Raw genomic sequence first — 24,015 nt, forward strand, 5'->3', positions numbered from 1 at the left:
AACTATGATGTATCAAGAAGACCGGGAGTTCTGTTGCCGTTAATACAATGCTTTAATCTAACATATATGTAATACCTTTCTTTATTGCATAGTACACCCACATGGGTCAAGCAATACAATCCATCATAAAAAAACCCCAGAGAACATGTATAAGTAATTTATCATAAAGTATCATGTTACACCGATGTGGACCTTTATTTCTTAATTCTAATGATTTTTTTTTTATAAAAGGGCAAACAGCCGGTATAATTTCAAGTATTGGACTCAGTATATATTCATGTTTAAAGAAATTGGAAAGTATCATTCATTTCTAACAAAATTCCTGCTTGTCACTGTGTTAATCGTACAGTGTATGTCAGACACAGAACAGTGTAATATTAAAACCTAATGCGCTAGCTCTACAATGACTATCACGTACGACTCTTAAAAAATACTTTGGTTCATTACATTTCTTGACAAGTGACTTTTTTATTTTATTTGGGAAAAGCTGACATATTTATTATAGTCCACTTCTTCAGCACAGTTCTTGTAATACTGTAAAGCGAAGCTGATACACTCTCTGTCCACTTTCTGGACCGTGAGTTCCTTCATCAGCTTCCGTCGGAGAAAACTATCGACCGGAAGTGGCGGTGGAGGAAAATTTGTCATATTACCTGCAAAGCATAACAACTTTTACTTCATTGTTTCAAAAGTAGTGATGCCGTTTTAAGAAATTTATTCTGAGGGGGAAAAATCTTACAGTTCTTTATATCTTCGGATATTATACCGTCCACTTCAGGAGGAACTGTAAAACATGATTTAAATAAGCATACTAATCTTACAACTGTTTTCTATATTCTTCATTCTAGTCTCTGGCTTACCAAGATTAACAGTAAAGCTAAAAAGAATTACCTGTTGTTGGGTTTCCGCAAGAACAATTTCGCATTTTCTCTTCTAGGACCTATAGGGAGTGATATGAAACACTTAAATTTCTTTCATTTTTGTTTCATCTTTATGTATATTATCAAAGTTTAAATGAAATCTTCGATTTTAATACTCACTGCCATGCGATCCAAAAGGTCTTCAAAAGCTTGAACTATATATATAAAAAAAATTCAATGAAGTTATCTATGTATCTTGGTATATGTTCATGCAGAAAATAAAGTATTATTTACCTATTACTAAAATGGTTTTCTGGCATTGTCTTTATTAATAATATCAGTAAAGTTAAATATTGAAGTACTGATAATTGTGTGTGAAGGTTTAATTTTTAGCTTACCTGTCAGTTCAGGTGGAATACTTCCTGGTTCACCCTTAGGTCCCTTTGGTCCCACGGGTCCACTTTGTCCTGTTTTTCCCATCTCTCCCTTCTCTCCAGGAAATCCCTGAATGCCACTTTGGCCTGGCCTTCCTTCTTCCCCCTTGCTTCCTGGCTCCCCACGTGGTCCAGTTTTACCTGGTTCGCCTCGCTCTCCGCGTGGACCAGGCTCTCCCGGTACACCTTTTTGGCCACGTGGTCCCATGTCACCCTTTGAACCAGGCAGACCTTGGTTACCGCTTTGACCTATATCACCTTTTGGTCCCTTTGGGCCAGGTAATCCAGGAACACCCGTTGAAATATGCGTATTAGTGAGGTTCTGGTAGGTAGTACGTAAAGAATGTTCTTTAGTTTCTAAATATACCATTTCCTACTAATTTAACTACTAGTAAACGAAATCTGCCAATAAAAAATTTCGTATCAAATCTACACAACTAACAAATTTATCACCTGAAATAATTGATCATAAAAAAATCTAAACTCGAAACTGGGCCATTCAAACAAAAAAGGTAAAAACGGATCTATCTAAACGAAAGATGTAAAAAAGAAAAAGAAAAAAAAAAGAAACAATTCTTTATTCAGCAAAATAATAATACTATACTGTAGTTTTGATATACACAAGAAATCAATCCTTGTTCCATTACTTTTAAACTACCGGACTACATACATATATTTAGCAAGTCTAAATGATCACTTCTGATTAATAACACCAGGAAAACAATCATCAATATTATTAACAATTGACTGATAGTCTGGTTTGATTGAAAATCACATTTTGGGTTAATAATTAAACTTCTTGGAGTTTCTAAAAATTACTGCTTAATGATACCTTGTCTCAATCTCTTATCTTGTTTCAACCTCTCATCTTGTCTCAAACTTCCACCTTGTCTCAACCTTTTACTTTGTCTCAACCTTTTATCATATCTCAACATCTCACCTTTTTGCTTTTTCTTACCTTGCCGCAACCTCTTACCTTGCCGCAACCTCTCACCTTGTCACAACCTCTCAACCGTTCTCAACCCCTCACTTTGTCTCAATCCTCCCAGAAATGATTCAGAAGTCGAGTTTGTAACCTCTAACCTTCAGTTGATATTTCAAAATATTCCAATATTTTACCTTGTTCCAATTACTATGCTTGTCTAAACCTCCAAGAATGCTTCTGAACGGCGGCTATCTCACATTGTCTATATAAAATCTCACATTGTGTCTGAATCCTTTACATAAAATATACTTACATCTACTTTTTGTTGAAGCATATAGAATGCTGCGGCTAAAAATGAAATAAAGAGACGTGTATTAAAACCAGTTTTGATTAAATTTTAAAATACATGTACATAGTTGTTGTTTTTTCCCCTTTAATTTCATTTTCATTACACTCATTCTTCAAGTTAATGCCAAGATCTAATAATTGATACAGCTGTTTTGCTCAGTGATGCTTTGTTACGTCTCAGTGCAATTTGTTCTTCACAGTGTGAAATTTTTCAGAAAAAATAATTATTTCCTATAAGATGATTGATTATTTGAACTCAATTTACCTATGGTATTATTTCCCTTGTTTAAAAGTGAAGAAAAAGGGTCTAATTTTTTCTTGGATTTCTAATTAATGTATTAAATCTAGATGCTGTGATTCGCTGCCTTAGGTTTAAATGTAGATGTTGAATTGGTAATCTATTTCAATTAAGATTATAAATAATACATTGACAACCTGCAATGAGTAGATCTTGCCACTTTGAGAATCTTATACGAACACTCTTTTCGTGAATACAATTAATTCTTCTGAGATCTGCACCTGATATAGAAGTGGAAACTCCAGGGTTACCCTTGGGACCAGGTAATCCCGGATCTCCTTTTACTCCGTCTCTTCCTGGTGGTCCGAGATCGCCCGGTGGACCTGGAATGCCCGGGGAACCGGGCATTCCTTTTTCTCCAGGATTCCCCTTAGCCCCACGTGACACTAGTGCTGATGGCCCCGTTATACCGGGTCTACCTAAAATTACACATATTTACATTCTAGTTATACCTAATTCATAACTAACCACACTCTGATCTTCGCTGAATTTCTAGTTGACTGGTTACCTTGTGACCCCGGGTCCCCTTTTTCTCCTTTAACTCCTGGAAGACCAGGCAATCCTCTGGATCCTTCGGGTCCGACTCTTCCTGTCTCCCCAGAAGTACCATTCTCTCCCTTAAGTAAGATTGCTATTGACAAATGAAATTAAATAAAACAGATTTAAGATACCAGTTCTAGCCTCTTTGTCTTTGATGCTTTAGTCAATAAGAGAAATATTGCTGAATTGTGTATCATTTTTCCTAAGTTTCAAAAACGCAGATACACTGAAATGTTACCATCTAAATAAGCCGATTCGGGGATAAGTAAAGCTCCCGGATTGACATCGCATGGGTAATTGGTAAGTTGTTAATTGCTGTTTAAAGACAATGCCATGGTCCCATTCTACTAAAGAACTAACGACTAAGACCAAAACTTAATTTTGCAAATGACTTTGTTTTTAAAAATAAATTTGGAAATCTTTTTTATCTTTCTGAAAAGAATTTTGGAAGAGAGCTATATATACATGCATACAAATTTAAAACAGACATTTATTTTGCAATATTTTACAAGAAAGTGAAGATTTTGGTCTTAGTCGTAAATTCTTTTGTACCCGGTGTTATTACCCAGTCTGACTTGTGCTTTTTTAATGATTTTATTTTAATGATCGCTTGAGTACTTTGTGCTGAATATAATGTGTACCTAACCTCTGCTATCCTTTGCTGTTATCTAGTAAATTATATCATATCATAATACAAAATTTAACATTTTTGAGAGAGAGAGAGAGGGAGAGTTTGGCATGTTATCACATATTTACATGAATAAGACTGATTCTTATCTGATAACAGATTTTATAAAAACAATTAATTCCATTGATTCCAGTTGGTGTCAAATACCTCTTTGTCTCCATTTTTGTATGATAAATATTTTTGAGTTTCATAGAAAAAATTCAATATGTGAACTCGCAAGTCTGACATCTAATTTTTTCCTAAACATCTCATTGTATAGATAAAGTATTTTATCCACAAGGTCAACAAGTTATGAATATATTTTTCCCCGAAGAAATCCTCAAATCAAACTTTGCTTTGTGAATGAAAGTTGAAACCCTATCTTTTACATGTATATATGGGTAATAACATGGGGCCTGTTTTACAAAAACAAATATTCATTTATTTTTTATTTTATTTATTTATTGCCTATTAAAATTGAAATAAAAAATATACAGTGTTTTGATCAAATATAAACATAATATTACTACATGTAACATCTGTATATAGTCTTGTTTATTTGAGTAAAGCAGAGTTTACAATGATGGAAAATGTTCAGAATTTTTGATACGATTAACCAACTAATCGGTCGGAACGACTTGCGGCCAACCGAATGCCAATTGTGTATTTATTATATATATATATATATATATATATATATATATATATATATATATATATATATATATATATATATATATATATATATATATATATATGGCCTCAGGCAAAAAGTTTGGTTCTCGGGTCCGACAAAACGCAGGTTTCCCTCGAATCCAGTCAATACATACCCACATTTCAAATGGTAAAAACAAGTTCAATAAAAAGCTTGCTCACTACAACAGGTATGTTTTGATGTTTTACATCAAAGCATCTTCCTTTATGCCGAAGGCAGGTCAAAAGTAAGACATATGTTTTAAAACTTCTGAGATACGTTTTTAGATCAGTTAAGAGTTCTGGAGAGCTCATATTCATTAGAAACTGTGTATAAGTAAACAAGGTAGGCTGACCTGCTATGACGGTACATCGCTGATCGTACATTGGGACGTAGTAGGTCAAATTCTTCGTGATCCAACCACATTTTCCTCTCCGTCTATTTAAAACACAATCTCTTCCATCATCACTTTCTCAGTAGCATTACAAAACCATACAGATTTTGGTAAATTTAAAACTGATGACTAAATTGTTTCAAAAATTTCTATGAGATGGACGCATTGCAGTTTCCTGCTATTTTAGATTTCTTTCAGTGCATTGCTCTTAATAGGTGATTGATACTGCTAGATTCATATTCAGTGAAATCATTTCTAAAAGATGTTCATGACAATCTATTCAGCTTCTTCTTAATATTTGTGCATGGTGACTGGGATGTTTTCAGTTGTTATACATGTATGAGGCGCCGTTTTGGTATTTACTGCCAAAAAGTGATATCACCTATTCGAATAAGTGATATCACCTATTCGAATAGGTGATATCACCTATTCGAATAGGTGATATCACTCATTCAAGTTGAATAGGTGATATCACCTATTCGAATAGGTGATATCACCTATTCGAATAGGTGATATCACTTATTCGAATGGGTGATATCACTTATTCGAATAGGTGATATCACCTATTCGAAATGAATAGGTGATATCACCTATTCGAATAGGTGATATCACCTATTCGTGCTGAATAGGTGATATCACCTATTCGAATAAGTGATATCACCTATTCGAATAAGTGATATCACCTATTCAATTTGAATGAGTGATATCACCTATTCGAATAGGTGATATCACCTATTCGCATTTCTTACAACAACAAATAATGAATGCTCCCTTCCTCAAGATTATCTAGATTTTCATTGGAACCAAGCAAATTCGGGCTGCGTTAGGGTCTGTAAGTCTCGTCACGTGACTCGCGAGATTTTTCGATAATATTAAGTTCCAGGTACCTCACACATGGAGATGTGTATTGGGTTATGCATGTTTATGGTTTACACAAAGCGTATAAGGAAAGTTTAAGCAGTTGTACAAAGCCGAAGGATTCTCCGACTTACGATGGATAAATTGAGGGTCATAAAAGCTTGGGTGCGAGCAAGTAGGAGGAGAATTTCGATCGAAGTACAGGTAAACAAGTCAGAGAATGTCACCTGCTTCTTGGGTATTGTTGGGTGAAATAGAAGTCTTATATTATACATTTGTATCTGATTAGAATAGTTTTGTTATCATCATTCCAACTAATTTATTAACAGATTTTTCTTGAATTCGAGGATAATGATGTTATTACCAGCTGATTAAGGAGGAGTAGTGTAAGTGTCAGATGGGTACGAACGTCATCTTGTGACAGCATCACCTTTGTTTGGGTAAATAATTTGTTCAGAATACGCTTCATTTATCAACAAAAATTTAGCTGTTGCATGTCAGTAGGTCTAGTTTTTTAAGTATTCAATGTTTGAAAGCACTTATCAGGTCCAGTACAATCTTTTCATTTTACTATATATATAGCTTTATTAAGCTGTTCAGAATAGCTTAATTTAGCTATTTTATCACACTTTTTCTTAAATTTATACTTTTCTCAGCATGCACAAAAAGTCGCACCTTGGTGCAGTGATGATACTCAACCTTGAACTCATCTGAAATTGATGCATTTAAAACTCACTCATTAAAATCTCCTTGCATACATCATACATGTGATAATTTTTAGGCCCAAATACTGTACAGCAGTCCTCAAAATACAGGAATTTGGGTGAAAATACTGTACATATTTATGAGGCGCCGTTTTGGTATTTACTGCCAAAAAGTGATATCACCTATTCGAATAAGTGATATCACCTATTCGAATAGGTGATATCACCTATTCGAATAGGTGATATCACTCATTCAAATTGAATAGGTGATATCACCTATTCGAATAGGTGATATCACCTATTCGAATAGGTGATATCACCTATTCGAATAGGTGATATCACTTATTCGAATAGGTGATATCACCTATTCGAAATGAATAGGTGATATCACCTATTCGAATAGGTGATATCACCTATTCGAAATGAATAGGTGATATCACCTATTCGAATAAGTGATATCACCTATTCGAATAAGTGATATCACCTATTCAATTTGAATGAGTGATATCACCTATTCGAATAGGTGATATCACCTATTCGCATTTCTTACAACAACAAATAATGAATGCTCCCTTCCTCAAGATTATCTAGATTTTCATTGGAACCAAGCAAATTCGGGCTGCGTTAGGGTCTGTAAGTCTCGTCACGTGACTCGCGAGATTTTTCGATAATATTAACTTCCAGGTACCTCACACATGAAGATGTGTATTGGGTTATGCATGTTTATGGTTTACACAAAGCGTATAAGGAAAGTTTAAGCAGTTGTACAAAGCTGAAGGGTTCTCCGACTTACGATGGATAAATTGAGTGTCATAAAAGCTTGGGTGCGAGCAAGTAGGAGGAGAATTTCGATCGAAGTACAGGTAAACAAGTCAGAGAATGTCACCTGCTTCTTGGGTACATTCTTGGGTGAAATAGAAGTCTTATATTATACATTTGTATCTGATTAGAATAGTTTTGTTATCATCATTCCAACTAATTTATTAACAGATTTTTCTTGAATTCGAGGATAATGATGTTATTACCAGCTGATTAAGGAGGAGTAGTGTAAGTGTCAGATGGGTACGAACGTCATCTTGTGACAGCATCACCTTTGTATGGGTAAATAATTTGTTCAGAATACGCTTCATTTAACAACAAAAATTTAGCTGTTGCATGTCAGTAGGTCTAGTTTTTTAAGTATTCAATGTTTGAAAGCACTTATCAGGTCCAGTACAATCTTTTGATTTAGCTATATATATAGCTTTATTAAGCTGTTCAGAATAGCTTAATTTAGCTATTTTATCACACTTTTTCTTAAATGTATACTTTTCTCAGCATGCACAAAAAGTCGCACCTTGGTGCAGTGATGATACTCAACCTTGAACTCATCTGAAATTGATGCATTTAAAACTCACTCATTAAAATCTCCTTGCATACATGTGATAATTTTTAGGCCCAAATACTGTACAGCAGTCCTCAAAATACAGGAATTTGGGTGAAAATACTGTACATTGTTCATCAAAAAACTATACAAAAAACTGTAAAAAATATTGACCAAAAATCAATGTAAGAGGTTCATTTTTTAAGCTCTTCTGAGCCAAAGGCCCAAAGAGCTAATGCTGTGGCCATTTGTGCGGTGTGCGTAAACTTTTTAGAATATGGGCCATAACTCAAGAACCCTTTGGCCATTATTGTCAAATTTGTCACAGGGTATCCTTGGGCCAAGGGCTTCTGTTTATACTAAAACTAGGGTTGTGACCCTTAAACAAGGGGAGATAATTAGGAAAATAGAAACAAATGAGACTTTGTACTCAAAGTTCTAAAAGTTTTTGGGCTACATATGCAAATGATACAGTTACTTCTTCAATGAATTTATAAAGGAGGCCAATTGTGGTCAACAAGATAATTGATTAATTCAGTACATTCAATGAGAAGCAATCATACTTATCCATGCCTCAATGCACACAAGGTAGTGGACAGTTACTCAAATAATAGAAATTAATCTTTTGCTTAAAAGTAATCAATAGTTGCAAAGTTGGAGCTATCTTTGATTTTGCTTGTTGTTTCGATAGCCCATAGCCCATATTATTATATGAATAGTCAAATACATGCAACTTTTTGTCTATTTCTTATCAAAATAATTTTTGTGAAAAAACTGCATATAAATAGCTAAATCAAGCTATTTTGAATAGCTTAATAAAGCTAAATAGCTATTTCAAGCTATATAGCTAAATTAAGAGATTGTACTAGACCTGCTTATTTCCCAATCCCAACGATAAAACTTTCTTTATATATTCTGCAAATTCTCTCTGCATTTATCATTGAACAAAATTCATATGACTGCAATTATATGACCATATTCTTCAGTTTAGAGAGCATGTTATAGAGGATATTTTGGTTAAAGTTTTGGTCTGTTTCATGCAGTGTTTGAAATATTCTTTCATCTTACACAATTGTATACATTAAGATTTATTTTATAGCTAAAGTACAAGAGAACTGCAGCATCTAAGACTACATGTACATCGACTTTGAATAATCTACCCGGTATATCCTCAAAAAGGCAACTCAAATACAGGTATGAAATTGATGTCACAAAATAAGTTTTTGGACTTACATTTACTCTTATAATTCATATACATATAAAGCATATAAAAAATAAAAATAGAAAAGAATTAAAGGTTCATCAGGTGACAGCTCAATCATGTATGGAATATTATTAGGCCAAATAAAAAAATATGTGTGGTTCCCATTACCTGACCGTCCCTATTTTAGATCCCTGACCCTAAACTTTTTTTCGGCAATATTCATATTTATTTTCCGGAATTTTCCGCGATTTCCGTCATCCACTTCAGTATTAGTTTTAGTTCCAGCAATGGCGGCCTCCATGCAAAAATCGTTTCAACACGTAGTGCAAGTGTTTGATGGTGTTAAATCTAAAGCAAGCTAGCATGGTGTGGCAGTATACCTTTTTCCAGCGCCATGTTTTTTTGTTTGTTTGTTTTTTGGTTGCCAAAATTAAATAAATATGCCCAAGAGTGGCGAGATTCAGTTAGTTGCTCTGTTTACAGCTGGTTTATAACAAGTGCATGCTGATTAGCCCCTTTATTATTTAATGCACGCAAAGGTGTGAAGTCAGGATAGGAAATCACTTCTCGCTTGAAAGCACACAGACAGCTGACCAGGTAACGTTTTTTGGAGTTAGGGGGAAGATAACATGAGAAAACATTTATTTGATTGCATTGATTACGCAAGAATTAGCCCAATGTGTAAGATAGATTAACTTGTATACTATTAAATAATTTATATCAGGATCATTTCTTTTAAACCGAAAGTAGAAAAAAAAAAACAGTTCATGAGGAAAAGTGAAAAAGAAGACTGCTGATTTTACATGAATAAAGTCAACTTGCAAAACACCAATATACATGTATATGAGAAATGAGCTTGGAAGTATGAAGTCTTCAATGAGGCAAAAAGGTTTCAAGAAAGGATTTAAAATTTTAATAATATTAAATATTTGTAATTCTGACAAATTTGAATGATTCTATGTCATCTTGCTTAGGTGATTTATTTTGTTTTAAACATTACTGTACAAAGTGTAGGTGTCACATTCTTTTCCTCTGACAGCTCTTAGCAGAACTCTCATGTCCGTTTTCTAGTTTATAGTTCAGAATTTATTATTAAGTAAAATAAGAACTGTTCTGGATAAAAGTAATTAATTTCATTTATAAACACTGATTTTAAAAAAAGGATGTTCACCTTGGACTTTATTTTTTACAAAAAGAAAAGATTGTGTTTTCATTATTTTTGATTTAAAAATATTTGTTTCATATTCATAACTAGGGTGCCCCCTGCCAATGTTGACTAGTATATTTAATGCCACATCTAAATGCCACTTATTTTCTCCTTCACTCTGTTCATCCACAAATAAAACATTTCTTTTCTGAACCATAGTTGGAAAAGACTGAATTCAAAATAAACAAAACATTTATTAGTTATGAGTTATATACTCAGCTCTTCACAAAATATTTCTGTTTTTTCGCATTCTATAATCTACAATTTTAGATTTTATATACCTGTATAAAGACTTCCGCAGCAGATTCCAATAGAGAAATCATGATCTATATTTAAGATTTAATGTATAATGCTTAAGATATCCATTAATTTTACTTATAATATACAATTCTGAAATTAATATCATCCTTTAAAAACAAGGATAGCACATATCATCTTCGTAAACACTTAACATTCTTAAAAAAGAAAATATAATATCCAAATAACAGTTAAATAATTCAATTTGCTCATGCTGATTTTCTTCAAACATTGTATTTTCTAGATGAGTATGAACTCGAATGAATAGAATCAGCAAACAACTGTTTAAATACCCAAGACATTTTATTCACACATTAAAGCACATATCTAATCCATATGCTTAAGAGAAAACATATCTAACACTCTACACATAAAATAGTTCACTTATGCTAACGAAAAGAAATAGGTATTATTTAGAAAAATTTAGAAAATCATTTTGTACTAAAAAAAAAAAAAAAATAAGAAATCCCTACCTACCCTATTTTTTTTGGAGGTGTAACCGGAACCACACATTTTTTTGTTTGGCCTTAATGCTGAGTTTCCAAATGCAAAATTAAGGGTATTCGATATATTCCATACAAGTTGTCAATCATTTATTAGTGATTTATACAGAGGTTCATTTGCATATAAATGTTGATAACATTGTTTTACTGTCTTTATTAACTTGTAATACTAAATTTTATAAATTGACAAATTCATTCTTTTTAGAAAGTGCATATAATTTGGAAAAGAGACCATCAATCCACTGGGGGGTATCGCATGAAAGCAATGATTATAGAATATTATAAGGCTGGAGGAGTTATAGTACAACAGGCAGGCGAGTAATGGTACTTTGTTCTGGAAATTTTTTGCCCCAGTTTTATTTTTCTCATTCTGCCCTCCTTACAAGTAGGTGAATTTAAAACGGGACAAATTCTAAGAAGGCAGCATATATCTTTTAAACACAAATGTGTCTGATCAAATTTGAAAAGGGCAAAATTGTTTTCAAGGGTGAAAGAGTGAATATTTTAAAAATTAGAATGGGGTAAAAATATCCAATAATACAGGTTATATATATATTAACACAGTACATATGCATTTCTCTTTTCTTTATAATGAAAATAATTTGTTCTGTAAAAGGACAAATTTTGTTCTGATTTGTATCAAATAAATAAATATGTGCCAGATTTATTATTTTGCAGGCACCTAAGTTACCATCAGTTGTGTGTCAAGCTGTGCAAAAATTCTATATCATGTTACAGAATCTTTCTTAAATACAGGTATATGTCTGCTCATCTGGCAATCTTAGGACATCACTGGATGGTTTTGTTTAAAAAGATTACAGAGTTAACACGCACTTCCAGCATGAAGACCAGCCAGTTGCCTCACCTGTCCTGACATTGTTAAAGGTAAATGGTCCTTTCAGAAAAGGATCTGACAATGCAAAGGCTTGCTAATCAATTAAAGATTTCTATTTACTAATAGGTAATTAATTTGAATTTCTGTAGCTTAAAAATTTAATGATATGAATTTAAAAAAATATTTTAATCAAAATTATTTTTATTTCAGTACTTTGTGACAGTGAAAAGACGTGGCTTTAAATTACTGTATCAGAGATCAATCCAGGTTATAAATCTGAGGAAAACAATAAAGCATCCACTTCGAGCTACTTATATCACTGCCTTAATAAGATGTCTGCATGTGTAACTAACAAAGGACAGTGACCAGTTGTGGCTATGATATCAGAGGGCATCCTGAAAAACACTCATCACTAAGAATAGAAAACTTCAAATGACTTTTGTATCAATCCTTTTGAATTTCATCTGGCTTGGAATTTCAGTAGCCTTTAGCATCCTTCAAGCATTTCATGAAGTACATGTACCAATTTGCAGGCATAAAATGTTTGAAACAGATTGCTTGTCCCAAATAAAAAAAAAATAATTTCTCTGCCAATTAACAGTGTCATAAGCAGTTGATTGATATCACAGTTCCACTGGCATAGTATTTGTGGTTGAATGGTGCCATTTTTAAGAAAACTTTTCACAAAAACCTGGAAAACATCAGATGGAAAGGAGCATCTACAAGAAAAACAGTTAACACTTTCTTGAATATTAACAATGATATATCATGCCCATTTACATCCTTTATATAAACTAATTAACCTAATCATAGAGAATTATGTACAAATTTGTCCTTTTGTGTATTTATAGTGTATTAAATTGATTTTACTAATTTATAAATATTTATGTTTTTCACAGTCATTAACATTTACAAATAGAAGTACATATAACATAAAAATATTACATGTTTAGGAGGATAACGTGAAATTGTTATACCACAAAAACCATCGCTGACCTCGCCTCGGTCAGCAATGGTTTTTAAGGGGTAAGAGTTTTACATCACCCAAAATAAACAGGTAATATTTTTCTTGTCATAAAATGCATTTTAAAGAAAACATCAAGGTGAAACGAATGTGCAAACATTCTGCACAGTTAACATTTTTTATTACTGTATATACTGTTACCCGTAGTCATGCATTTTCAACCATTGGGATGTAATGTTTGGCATACAGTATGGTAATAGTACTTGTTAACAAATGTTTTTTAAACCAATCAAATTTGACTATTTAACATGAAAGTGTATCATAACGTCAAATTTATCTAGCATAATGGTGCTGTAAGTAACCATGGAATGTGAGCTTGTGTGAACTTGATCCTGAATTATTAAGTTTTGAATATTGTAAAAAAGAATTGTGCAGCCTAAACTTTAACTTGTACCTGATTTAAATGGAGTTCTGTCATTAACAACTTGGAAGTTGGAAGTTGTCACACTCTTCATGAGTATAATAACTGGGGGATCTGCTTCATTTGCAGATGGATAACACATTCACTCAAAGCACTGTCCCTTTTTCAGTACCTTGTGCAGCCCTGTAATATATAATGACAAATGGAGAAAAATGCCTATTTCAAGAAAAAAAAAAGTCTGTCTCATAATTGTAGGAGTATTGGGAAGGGGGGGGGGTCATGAAACTTGGCGGTTAATACAGTTTGTATGTGTAAATGAAAAAATGCCTTCTTCTTTGTAGAATAAAAAATGATTATTTTTTGAGTGTGTGTGACCATTTTTATTTCCGAATAGACAGGGTAGCTTATAGCCTACAGAATGAGCTGACCATTTTTATTTATTGTAGTAATTATTAAAAAAAAAAAAAGAATGTGTTTTCTACAAAGATCATATGTTATAGACGTGGTATTCAACTTTGTATTCCCATGGTCGATGCATTTGGGTACATATATTTTTTTTATTTGCTTTCAATGACATCGCATTCAATATCCCAAACTCATGTATACCTGTCCAATACTCCAAATTATACCACTGTAAGCTAAGTCAATGCTTTAAATTTATGAAACCAATCTGTAGATAAGCGTACCTTTTGAATACAGACGATTTTAGCATAAAACGATTTAATTTTCCCTTTTTGCTTAAGTATGTTGGCTAATCTTGGCCCCCTCGGAATAGCTTGTGTTTACGTTAATATGTAATGAAAAAATAAAGCAATTAAACGCTATTTACCTGCATCTATCAATCCACTTTCTCCTCTTCTTTGCAACAATCGGGGATCAAAACAAACTACAAGTTTAATAATTCCACTGCGATGCTTACAACTTGAGTAATCCATTGTCTCCAAGAACGCTCAGGTACCCGGGAGTTGTAAAACGAAAGTGAAAGTCAACGAGACTTACAGACCCTTTGAATTTTCCTATAGTATACATGATAGATAAGTGTAAGAAATATAATTTGTAAGAAACAAAAAACAAATTATACTGGGGTGCTTAAAACTAAATGCGAAGCTGTAATCCATTGTCTGCAAGAATGGTAAGTTATAAAACGAAAGTGAAAGTAAATGAGAATTAAAGGCTATAGTCTTGGGAGCAGTTGTTATTTCATAAATAATTTGAATAGGTGATATCACCTATTCGAATAAGTGATATCACCTATTCAAAATGATTAAGTGATATCACCTATTCGAATAAGTGATATCACCTATTCGAATAGGTGATATCACCTATTTGATTTGAATAGGTGATATCACCTATTCGAATAAGTGATATCACCTATTCAAAAGGAATAAGTGATATCACCTATTCGAATGGGTGATATCACCTATTCGAATTGGTGATATCACCTATTCGAATAAGTGATATCACCTATTCGAATAGGTGATATCACCAATTCAAATCAAATAGGTGATATCACCTATTCGAATAGGTGATATCACTTATTCGAATAGGTGATATCACCTATTCGAATAGGTGATATCACTTTTTGGCAGTAAATACCAAAACGGCGCCTCATACATATTGTTCATCAAAAAACTATACAAAAAACTGTAAAAAAATATTGACCAAAAATCAATGTAAGAGGTTCATTTTTTAAGCTCTTCTGAGCCAAAGGCCCAAAGAGCTAATGCTATGGCCATTTGTGCGGTGTGCGTAAACTTTTTAGAATATGGGCCATAACTCAAGAACCCTTTGGCCAATTATTGTCAAATTTGTCACAGGGTATCCTTGGGCTAAGAGCTTCCGTTTACACTAAAACTAGGGTTGTGACCCTTAAACAAGGGGAGACAATTAGGAAAATAGAAACAAAAGAGACTTTGTACTCAAAGTTCTAAAAGTTTTTGGGCTACATATGCAATTGATAAGTTACTTCTTCAATGAATTTATAAAGGAGGCCATGCAATTATGGTCAACAAGATAATTGATTAATTCAGTACATTCAATGAGAAGCAATCATACTTATCCATGCCTCAATGCACACAAGGTAGTGGACAGTTACTCAAATAATAGAAATTTATCTTTTGCTTAAAAGTAATCAAAAGTTGCAAAGTTGGAGCTATCTTTGATTTTGCTTGTTGTTTCGATAGCCCATAGCACATATATGAATTTCAATAGTCAAATACATGCAACTTTTTGTCAGTATTTCTTACCAAAATAATTTTTGTGAAAAACTGCATATACATAGCTAAATCAAGCTATTTTGAATAGCTTAATAAAGCTAAATAGCTATTTCAAGCTATATAGCTAAATTAAGAGATTGTACTAGACCTGCTTATTTCCCAATCCCAACGATAAGACTTTCTTTATATATTCTGCAAATTCTCTCTGCATTTATCATTGAACAAAATTCATATGACTGCAATTATATGACCATATTCTTCAGTTTAGAGAGCATATTATAGAGGATATTTTGGTTAAAGTTTTGGTCTGTTTCATGCAGTGTTTGTAATATTCTTTCATCTTACACAATTGTATACATTAAGATTTATTTTATAGCTAAAGTACAAGAGAACTGCAGCATCTAAGACTACATGTACATCGACTTTGAATAATCTACCCGGTATATCCTGAAAAAGGCAACTCAAATACAGGTATGAAATTGATGTCACAAAATAAGTTTTTGGACTTACATTTACTCTTATAATTCATATACATATAAAGCATATAAAAATAAAAATAGAAAAGAATTAAAGGTTCATCAGGTGACAGCTCAATCATGTATGGAATATTATTAGGCCAAATAAAAAAATATGTGTGGTTCCCATTACCTGACCGTCCCTATTTTAGATCCCCAACCCTAAACTTTTTTTCGGCAATATTCATATTTATTTTCCGGAATTTTCCGCGATTTCCGTCATCCACTTCGGTATTAGTTTTAGTTCCAGCAATGGCGGCCTCCATGCAAAAATGGTTTCAACACGTAGTGCAAGTGTTTGATGGTGTTAAATCTAAAGCAAGCTAGCATGGTGTGGCAGTATACCATTTTCCAGCGCCATGTTTTTTTGTTTGTTTGTTTTTTGGTTGCCAAAATTAAATAAATATGCCCAAGAGTGGCGAGATTCAGTTAGTTGCTCTGTTTACAGCTGGTTTATAACAAGTGCATGCTGATTAGCCCCTTTATTATTTAATGCACGCAAAGGTGTGAAGTCAGGATAGGAAATCACTTCTCGCTTGAAAGCACACAGGCAGCTGGCCAGGTAATGTTTTTTGGAGTTAGGGGGAAGATAACATGAGAAAACATTTATTTGATTGCATTGATTACGCAAGAATTAGCCCAATGTGTAAGATAGATTAACTTGTAAACTATTAACTAATTTATATCAGGATCATTTCTTTTAAACCGAAAGTAGAAAAAAAAAACAGTTCATGAGGAAAAGTGAAAAAGAAGACTGCTGATTTTACATGAATAAAGTCAACTTGCAAAACACCAATATATATGAGAAATGAGCTTGGAAGTATGAAGTCTTCAATGAGGCAAAAAGGTTTCATGATAGGATTTAAAATTTTAATAATATTAAATATTTGTAATTCTGACAAATTTGAATGATTCTATGTCATCTTGCTTAGGTGATTTATTTTGTTTTAAACATTACTGTACAAAGTGTAGGTGTCACATTCTTTTCCTCCGACAGCTCTTAGCAGAACTCTCAAGTCTGTTTTCTAGTTTATAGTTCAGAATTTATTATTAAGTAAAATAAGAACTGTTCTGGATAAAAGTAATTAATTAATTTCATTTATAAACACTGATTTTAAAAAAAGGATGTTCACCTTGGACTTTATTTTTTACAAAAAGAAAAGATTGTGTTTTCATTATTTTTGATTTAAAAATATTTGTTTCATATTCATAACTAGGGTGCCCCCTGCCAATGTTGACTAGTATTTTTAACGCCACATCGAAATGCCACTTATTTTCTCCTTCACTCTGTTCATCCACAAATAAAACATTTCTTTTCTGAACCATAGTTGGAAAAGACTGAATTCAAAATAAACAAAACATTTATTAGGTATGAGTTATATACTCAGCTCTTCACAAAATATTTCTGTTTTTTTGCATTCTATAATGTACAATTTTAGATTTTATATACCTGTATAAAGACTTCCGCAGCAGATTCCGGTAGAGAAATCATGATCTATATTTAAGATTTAATGTATAATGCTTAAGATATCCATTAATTTTACTTATAATATACAATTCTGAAATTAATATCATCCTTTAAAAACAAGGATAGCACATATCATCTTCGTAAACACTTAACATTCTAAAAAAAGAAAATATAATATCCAAATAACTGTTAAATAATTCAATTTGCTCATGCTGATTTTCTTCAAACATTGTATTTTCTAGATGAGTATGAACTCGAATGAATAGAATCAGCAAACAACTGTTTAAATACCCAAGACATTTTATTCACACATTAAAGCACATATCTAATCCATATGCTTAAGAGAAAACATATCTAACAATCTGCACATAAAATAGTTCACTTATGCTAACGAAAAGAAATAAGAATTATTTAGAAAAATTTAGAAAATCATTTTGTACAAAAAAAAAAAAATCCCTACCTACCCTATTTTTTTGGAGGTGTAACCGGAACCACACATATTTTTTTGTTTGGCCTTAATGCTGAGTTTCCAAATGCAAAATTAAGGGTATTCGATATATTCCATACAAGTTGTCAGTCATTTATTAGTGATTTATACAGAGGTTCATTTGCATATAAATGTTGATAACATTGTTTTACTGTCTTTATTAACTTGTAATACTAAATTTTATAAATTGACAAATTCATTCTTTTTAGAAAGCGCATATAATTTGGAAAAGAGACCATCAATCCACTGGGGGGTATCGCATGAAAGCAATGATTATAGAATATTGTAAGGCTGGAGGAGTTATAGTACAACAGGCAGGCAAGTAATGGTACTTTGTTCTGGAAATTTTTCGCCCCAGTTTTATTTTTCTCATTCTGCCCTCCTTACAAGTAGGTGAATTTAAAACGGGACAAATTCGAAGAAGGCAGCATATATCTTTTAAACACAAATGTGTCTGATCAAATTTGAAAAGGGCAAAATTGTTTTCAAGGGTGAAAGAGTGAATATTTTAAAAATTAGAATGGGGTGAAAATATCCAATAATACAGGTTATATGTATTAACACAGTACATATGCATTTCTCTTTTCTTTATAATGAAAATAATTTGTTCTGTAAAAGGACAAATTTTGTTCTGATTTGTATCAAATAAATATGTGCCAGATTTATTATTTTGCAGGCACCTAAGTTACCATCAGTTGTGTGTCAAGCTGTGCAAAAATTCTATGTCATGTTACAGAATCTTTCTTAAATACAGGTATATGTCTGCTCATCTGGCAATCTTAGGACATCACTGGATGGTTTTGTTTAAAAAGATTACAGAGTTAACACACACTTCCAGCATGAAGACCAGCCAGTTGCCTCACCTGTCCTGACATTGTTAAAGGTAAATGGTCCTTTCAGAAAAGGATCTGACAATGCAAAGGCTTGCTAATCAATTAAAGATTTCTATTTACTAATAGGTAATTAATTTGAATTTCTGTAGCTTAAAAATTTAATGATATGAATTAAAGAAAATATTTTAATCAAAATTATTTTTATTTCAGTACTTTGTGACAGTGAAAAGACATGGCTTTAAATTACTGTATCAGAGATCAATCCAGGTTATAAATCTGAGGAAAACAATAAAGCATCCACTTCGAGCTACTTATATCACTGCCTTAATAAGATGTCTGCATGTGTAACTAACAAAGGACAGTGACCAGTTGTAGCTATGATATCAGAGGGCATCCTGAAAAACACTCATCACTAAGAATAGAAAACTTCAAATGACTTTTGTATCAATCCTTTTGAATTTCATCTGGCTTGGAATTTCAGTAGCCTTTAGCATCCTTCAAGCATTTCATGAAGTACATGTACCAATTTGCAGGCATAAAATGTTTGAAATAAAAAAAAAATAATTTCTCTGCCAATTAACAGTGTCACAAGCAGTTGATTGATATCACAGTTCCACTGGCATAGTATTTGTGGTTGAATGGTGCCATTTTTAAGAAAACTTTTCACAAAAACCTGGAAAACATCAGATGGAAAGGAGCATCTACAAGAAAAACAGTTAACACTTTCTTGAATATTAACAATGATATATCATGCCCATTTACATCCATTATATAAACTAATTAACCTAATCATAGAGAATTATGTACAAATTTGTCCTTTTGTGTATTTATAGTGTATTAAATTGATTTTACTAATTAATAAATATTTATGTTTTTCACAGTCATTAACATTTACAAATAGAAGTACACATAACATAAAAATATTACATGTTTAGTAGGATAACGTGAAATTGTTATACCACAAAAACCATCGCTGACCTCGCCTCGGTCAGCAATGGTTTTTAAGGGGTAAGAATTTTACATCACCCAAAATAAACAGGTAATATTTTTCTTGTCATAAAATGCATTTTAAAGAAAACATCAAGGTGAAACGAATGTGCAAACATTCTGCACAGTTAACATTTTTTATTACTGTATATACTGTTACCCGTAGTCATGCATTTTCAACCATTGGGATGTAATGTTTGGCATACAGTATGGTAATAGTACTTGTTAACAAATTTTTTTAAACCAATCAAATTTGACTATTTAACATGAAAGTGTATCATAACAAATTTATCTAGCATAATGGTGCTGTAAGTAACCATGGAATGTGAGCTTGTGTGAACTTCATCCTGAATTATTAAGTTTTGATATTGTAAAAAAGAACTGTGCAGCCTAAACTTTAACTTGTACCTGATTTAAATGGAGTTCCGTCATTAACAACTTGGAAGTTGGAAGTTGTCACACTCATCATGAGTATAATAACTGGGGGATCTGCTTCATTTGCAGATACATGGATAACACATTCACTCAAAGCACTGTCCCTTTTTCAGTACCTTGTGCAGCCCTGTAATATATAATGACAAATGGAGAAAAATGCCTATTTCAAGAAAAAAAGTCTGTCTCATAATTGTAGGAGTATTGGCAAGGGGGGGGGGGGGTGTCATGAAACTTGGCGGTTAATCCAGTTTGTATGTGTAAATGAAAAATGCCTTCTTCTTTGTAGAATAAAAAATGATTATTTTTTGAGTGTTTGTGACCATTTTTATTTCCGAATAGACAGGGTAGCTTAATAGCCTACAGAATGAGCTGACCATTTTTATTGTTGTAATTAAAAAAAAGAAAGAATGTGTTTTCTACAAAGATCATATGTTATAGACGTGGTATTCAACTTTGTATTTCCATGGTCGATGCATTTGGGTACATCTATTTTTTTATTTGCTTTCAATGACATCGCATTCAATATCCCAAACTCATGTATACCTGTCCAATACTCCAAATTATACCACTGTAAGCTAAGTCAATGCTTTAAATTTATGAAACCAATCTGTAGATAAGCGTACCTTTTGAATACAGACGATTTTAGAAAAAAAAACGATTTAATTTTCCCTTTTTGCTTAAGTATGTTGGCTAATCTTGGCCCCCTCGGAATAGCTTGTGTTTACGTTATGTAATGAAAAAATAAAGCAATTAAACGCTATTTACCTGCATCTATCAATCCACTTTCTCCTCTTCTTTGCAACAATCGGGGATCAAAACAAACTGCAAGTTTAATAATTCCACTGCGATGCTTACAACTTAAGTAATCCATTGTCTCCAAGAACACTCAGGTACCCGGGAGTTATAAAACGAAAGTGAAAGTCAACGAGACTTACAGACCCTTTGAATTTTCCTATAGTATACATGATAGATAAGTGTAATAAATATAATTTGTGAGCAAAACAAACAACAAATTCTACTGGGGTGCTTAAAACTAAATGCGAAGCTGTAATCTATTGTCTGCAAGAATGGTAAGTTATAAAACGAAAGTGAAAGTAAATGAGAATTAAAGCTATAGTCTTGGGAGCAGTTGTTATTTCATAAATAATTTGAATAGGTGATATCACCTATTCGAATAAGTGATATCACCTATTCAAAATGATTAAGTGATATCACCTATTTGAATAGGTGATATCACCTATTCGAATAGGTGATATCACCTATTTGATTTGAATAGGTGATATCACCTATTCGAATAAGTGATATCACCTATTCAAAAGGAATAAGTGATATCACCTATTCGAATAAGTGATATCACCTATTCGAATAAGTGATATCACCTATTCGAATAAGTGATATCACCTATTCGAATAGGTGATATCACCAATTCAAATCGAATAGGTGATATCACCTATTCGAATAGGTGATATCACTTATTCGAATAGGTGATATCACCTATTCGAATAGGTGATATCACCTATTCAGAAGCTGAATAGGTGATATCACTTATTCGAATAGGTGATATCACCAATTGAATAGGTGATATCACCTATTCGAATAGGTGATATCACTTTTTGGCAGTAAATACCAAAACGGCGCCTCATATACATGTAGATCTACACGTGCTTCACTCTCCCTTGTTTTCTCAACTATATCTCGTACCTGTACCTTTCTCCATCACTATTGTAGACAGATCTTTTATCAGGGTCACAGAAACTCGGTTCTAGTGTCCACATCAGCAATATAATAAAGATTGAATAAATTTAATCAAAGTTTACATAGCTCGTTGAAGGAACATTTCATCACACTAGAAATATGACATTGAATATTTCTAGGAAAATGTCACAGGATAATGAGGTTTTGAAGTCATGTAAAATATACATGTATGACTTAAAACCCTTCATTGAAATGAATCTAAACATTCAAACATGCTGATGTCCATGACATAAAGACCTACCATTTTTTTTACTCATAATTTTAAAAGGTCAAGGTCACAGAATCTACACATGCTTTTGGCTCATGGCAATCAACGTAGACAAAAATTTTATTCTATTTTGTGAGTTAAATGTTTCAGATCTGATGCAATTTTTAACCTGTCATTTTACTATTTAGACGGAGTCAAGATTATGAGCAGTGGTGAGCGACTTCAAATAAATTCATTCTCAGGCATGGTATGTAAATGACACGAGATGAATTTGGCATAAACTTATACTAGTGTGGGGGGGGGGGGGTAGGTAGGGGGGTTCGCGTGTGTGCGGAGACAGTACGGCCTACCTTTCATGAATAAGATAAGCTGTACATGTACTAGAGGAACATATCAATTAAACGTTCATCTGTGCGGATATCAGTTCACAGTGATTTATTTTTTTTCAGTCCCTTCGCTGTACTTACGGGTCATATAGATAAAGCCTTCTCAAAATCGCCATTTCTTCGTAACAGCAGTAGCGAGAACTACATGATGTCATAGACCGCCTTGACCTATAAAGATGTAATAAAAGAGATATTTTAATAAGGAGAGCTAATTAAATTTAAAAACGTAATTTTTCATCTTAAAATTGATATATATATATATATGTTTTTTTGTTCCTATTTTTACCAAGAAGTGAGTCAACCATTAGTTAACAATAAAACATTACTGAATGGGATGTATTGAGCATAAAAAACAAACGTCACAACAAATTATCGGCCCTCATCAGCTGATCTCAATTATACAGACCTACACGTGCATCTCTGTAGCTCCTGCGGCAAAACGGAAGCGATAAGTGGCCGCGCTTTCTTTGATGAAATCCATTTGTCGAGGGTAAAGTAAACAAATGATATTTGCAGATTTTGCAGTATTACAATTACTTACGTTTTGTTTTACTTAATATATACATTGAAAGAGAATTAAAACTTTTCAGTAGTTTTGTTCCATATATAATTATATTACTTACCTGTATCTGTGAAAATACGAATTCTCACTCCTCCCTAAACCGATGACAGCGAAAACTGTCCATAAAATACTTAGTTTAGTTTTGACCACCATTTCTCCATTATTCCGTCGTGAGGCTGAATGTGTACCATTCCATTGTGATCATGTTATTGTCCGTACAATCTGATAGTTATACACCTCCTTGCTTGTCACTGCTCACTTCTGCCTATATGATGTTTTAATTCAGTTTAGATTTCAATGTCTAACCTGAAGTAAACACAATTTTCTGAATAAATATCTGGATAACTTCAACATAAGAATAATTCAGCAAAAAAAAATCAGATGTAAATTCGATGCAATCTGACTTGCTAATTGAAACATTGAAACACAGATACAAACTCCATACACCGAGGATACGCCTTTCAGCTCAGATGGTCAATGTTTTCTGGCACTTCATCATGTACTGGTAGGAGAACAAACCGCGTGTGCGAGTTTTACACAAGAAAGCATTTTTTCTACCTCAATCATATTTTCATGATTCACAGAATTTTTTAGAGGATTACATACTGAAGTCTTTAATTGCATAATGCTTGAATAATATTGACAAT

The 24,015-nt window shown here is 32.8% G+C and overlaps 1 protein-coding gene and 3 long non-coding RNA genes across 6 annotated transcripts; 2 read left to right on the top strand and 2 right to left on the bottom strand.

Moving 5' to 3' along the window:
- Positions 1 to 460: 460 nt before the first annotated feature.
- On the bottom strand, positions 461 to 23,825 carry LOC133172197 (collagen alpha-2(IX) chain-like). Of its 2 annotated transcripts, XM_061307045.1 has the most exons (12): positions 23,807 to 23,825; positions 23,430 to 23,674; positions 22,888 to 22,974; positions 5,122 to 5,204; positions 3,374 to 3,496; positions 3,087 to 3,284; positions 2,533 to 2,567; positions 1,259 to 1,616; positions 1,041 to 1,075; positions 892 to 940; positions 740 to 784; positions 461 to 653 (listed from the first exon to the last, which is right to left on the bottom strand). In XM_061307045.1, the coding sequence occupies exons 2-12, from the start codon at positions 23,519 to 23,521 to the stop codon at positions 469 to 471; spliced, it is 1,290 nt and encodes a 429-aa protein (XP_061163029.1). In that variant the 5' UTR covers positions 23,522 to 23,674; positions 23,807 to 23,825; the 3' UTR covers positions 461 to 468. The 2 variants fall into 2 exon arrangements, with proteins under 2 accessions (XP_061163029.1, XP_061163028.1); XM_061307044.1 differs by lacking the exon at positions 23,807 to 23,825 and having other exon boundaries at positions 23,430 to 23,750.
- Positions 5,849 to 11,605, top strand: LOC133172200 (uncharacterized). 2 transcript variants are annotated; one of them, XR_009718913.1, is made up of 4 exons: positions 5,849 to 6,222; positions 6,348 to 6,458; positions 9,185 to 9,279; positions 11,502 to 11,605. It is a non-coding gene; the product is annotated as an uncharacterized LOC133172200 (long non-coding RNA). The 2 variants fall into 2 exon arrangements; XR_009718914.1 differs by lacking the exons at positions 5,849 to 6,222; positions 6,348 to 6,458 and adding exons at positions 7,209 to 7,585; positions 7,713 to 7,823.
- Positions 18,957 to 19,898, top strand: LOC133172201 (uncharacterized). The gene is made up of 2 exons (XR_009718915.1): positions 18,957 to 19,085; positions 19,246 to 19,898. It is a non-coding gene; the product is annotated as an uncharacterized LOC133172201 (long non-coding RNA).
- Positions 19,633 to 21,297, bottom strand: LOC133172202 (uncharacterized). Its single transcript, XR_009718916.1, has 3 exons — positions 21,223 to 21,297; positions 20,431 to 20,584; positions 19,633 to 19,736 (listed from the first exon to the last, which is right to left on the bottom strand). It is a non-coding gene; the product is annotated as an uncharacterized LOC133172202 (long non-coding RNA).
- Positions 23,826 to 24,015: the final 190 nt, after the last annotated feature.

This window comes from Saccostrea echinata, unplaced genomic scaffold, assembly GCF_033153115.1.
Source record: "Saccostrea echinata isolate AGI-Se365-2 ecotype Australia unplaced genomic scaffold, CSIRO_AGI_Sech_v1 ptg000054l, whole genome shotgun sequence".
Lineage (NCBI taxonomy): Eukaryota > Metazoa > Mollusca > Bivalvia > Ostreida > Ostreidae > Saccostrea > Saccostrea echinata.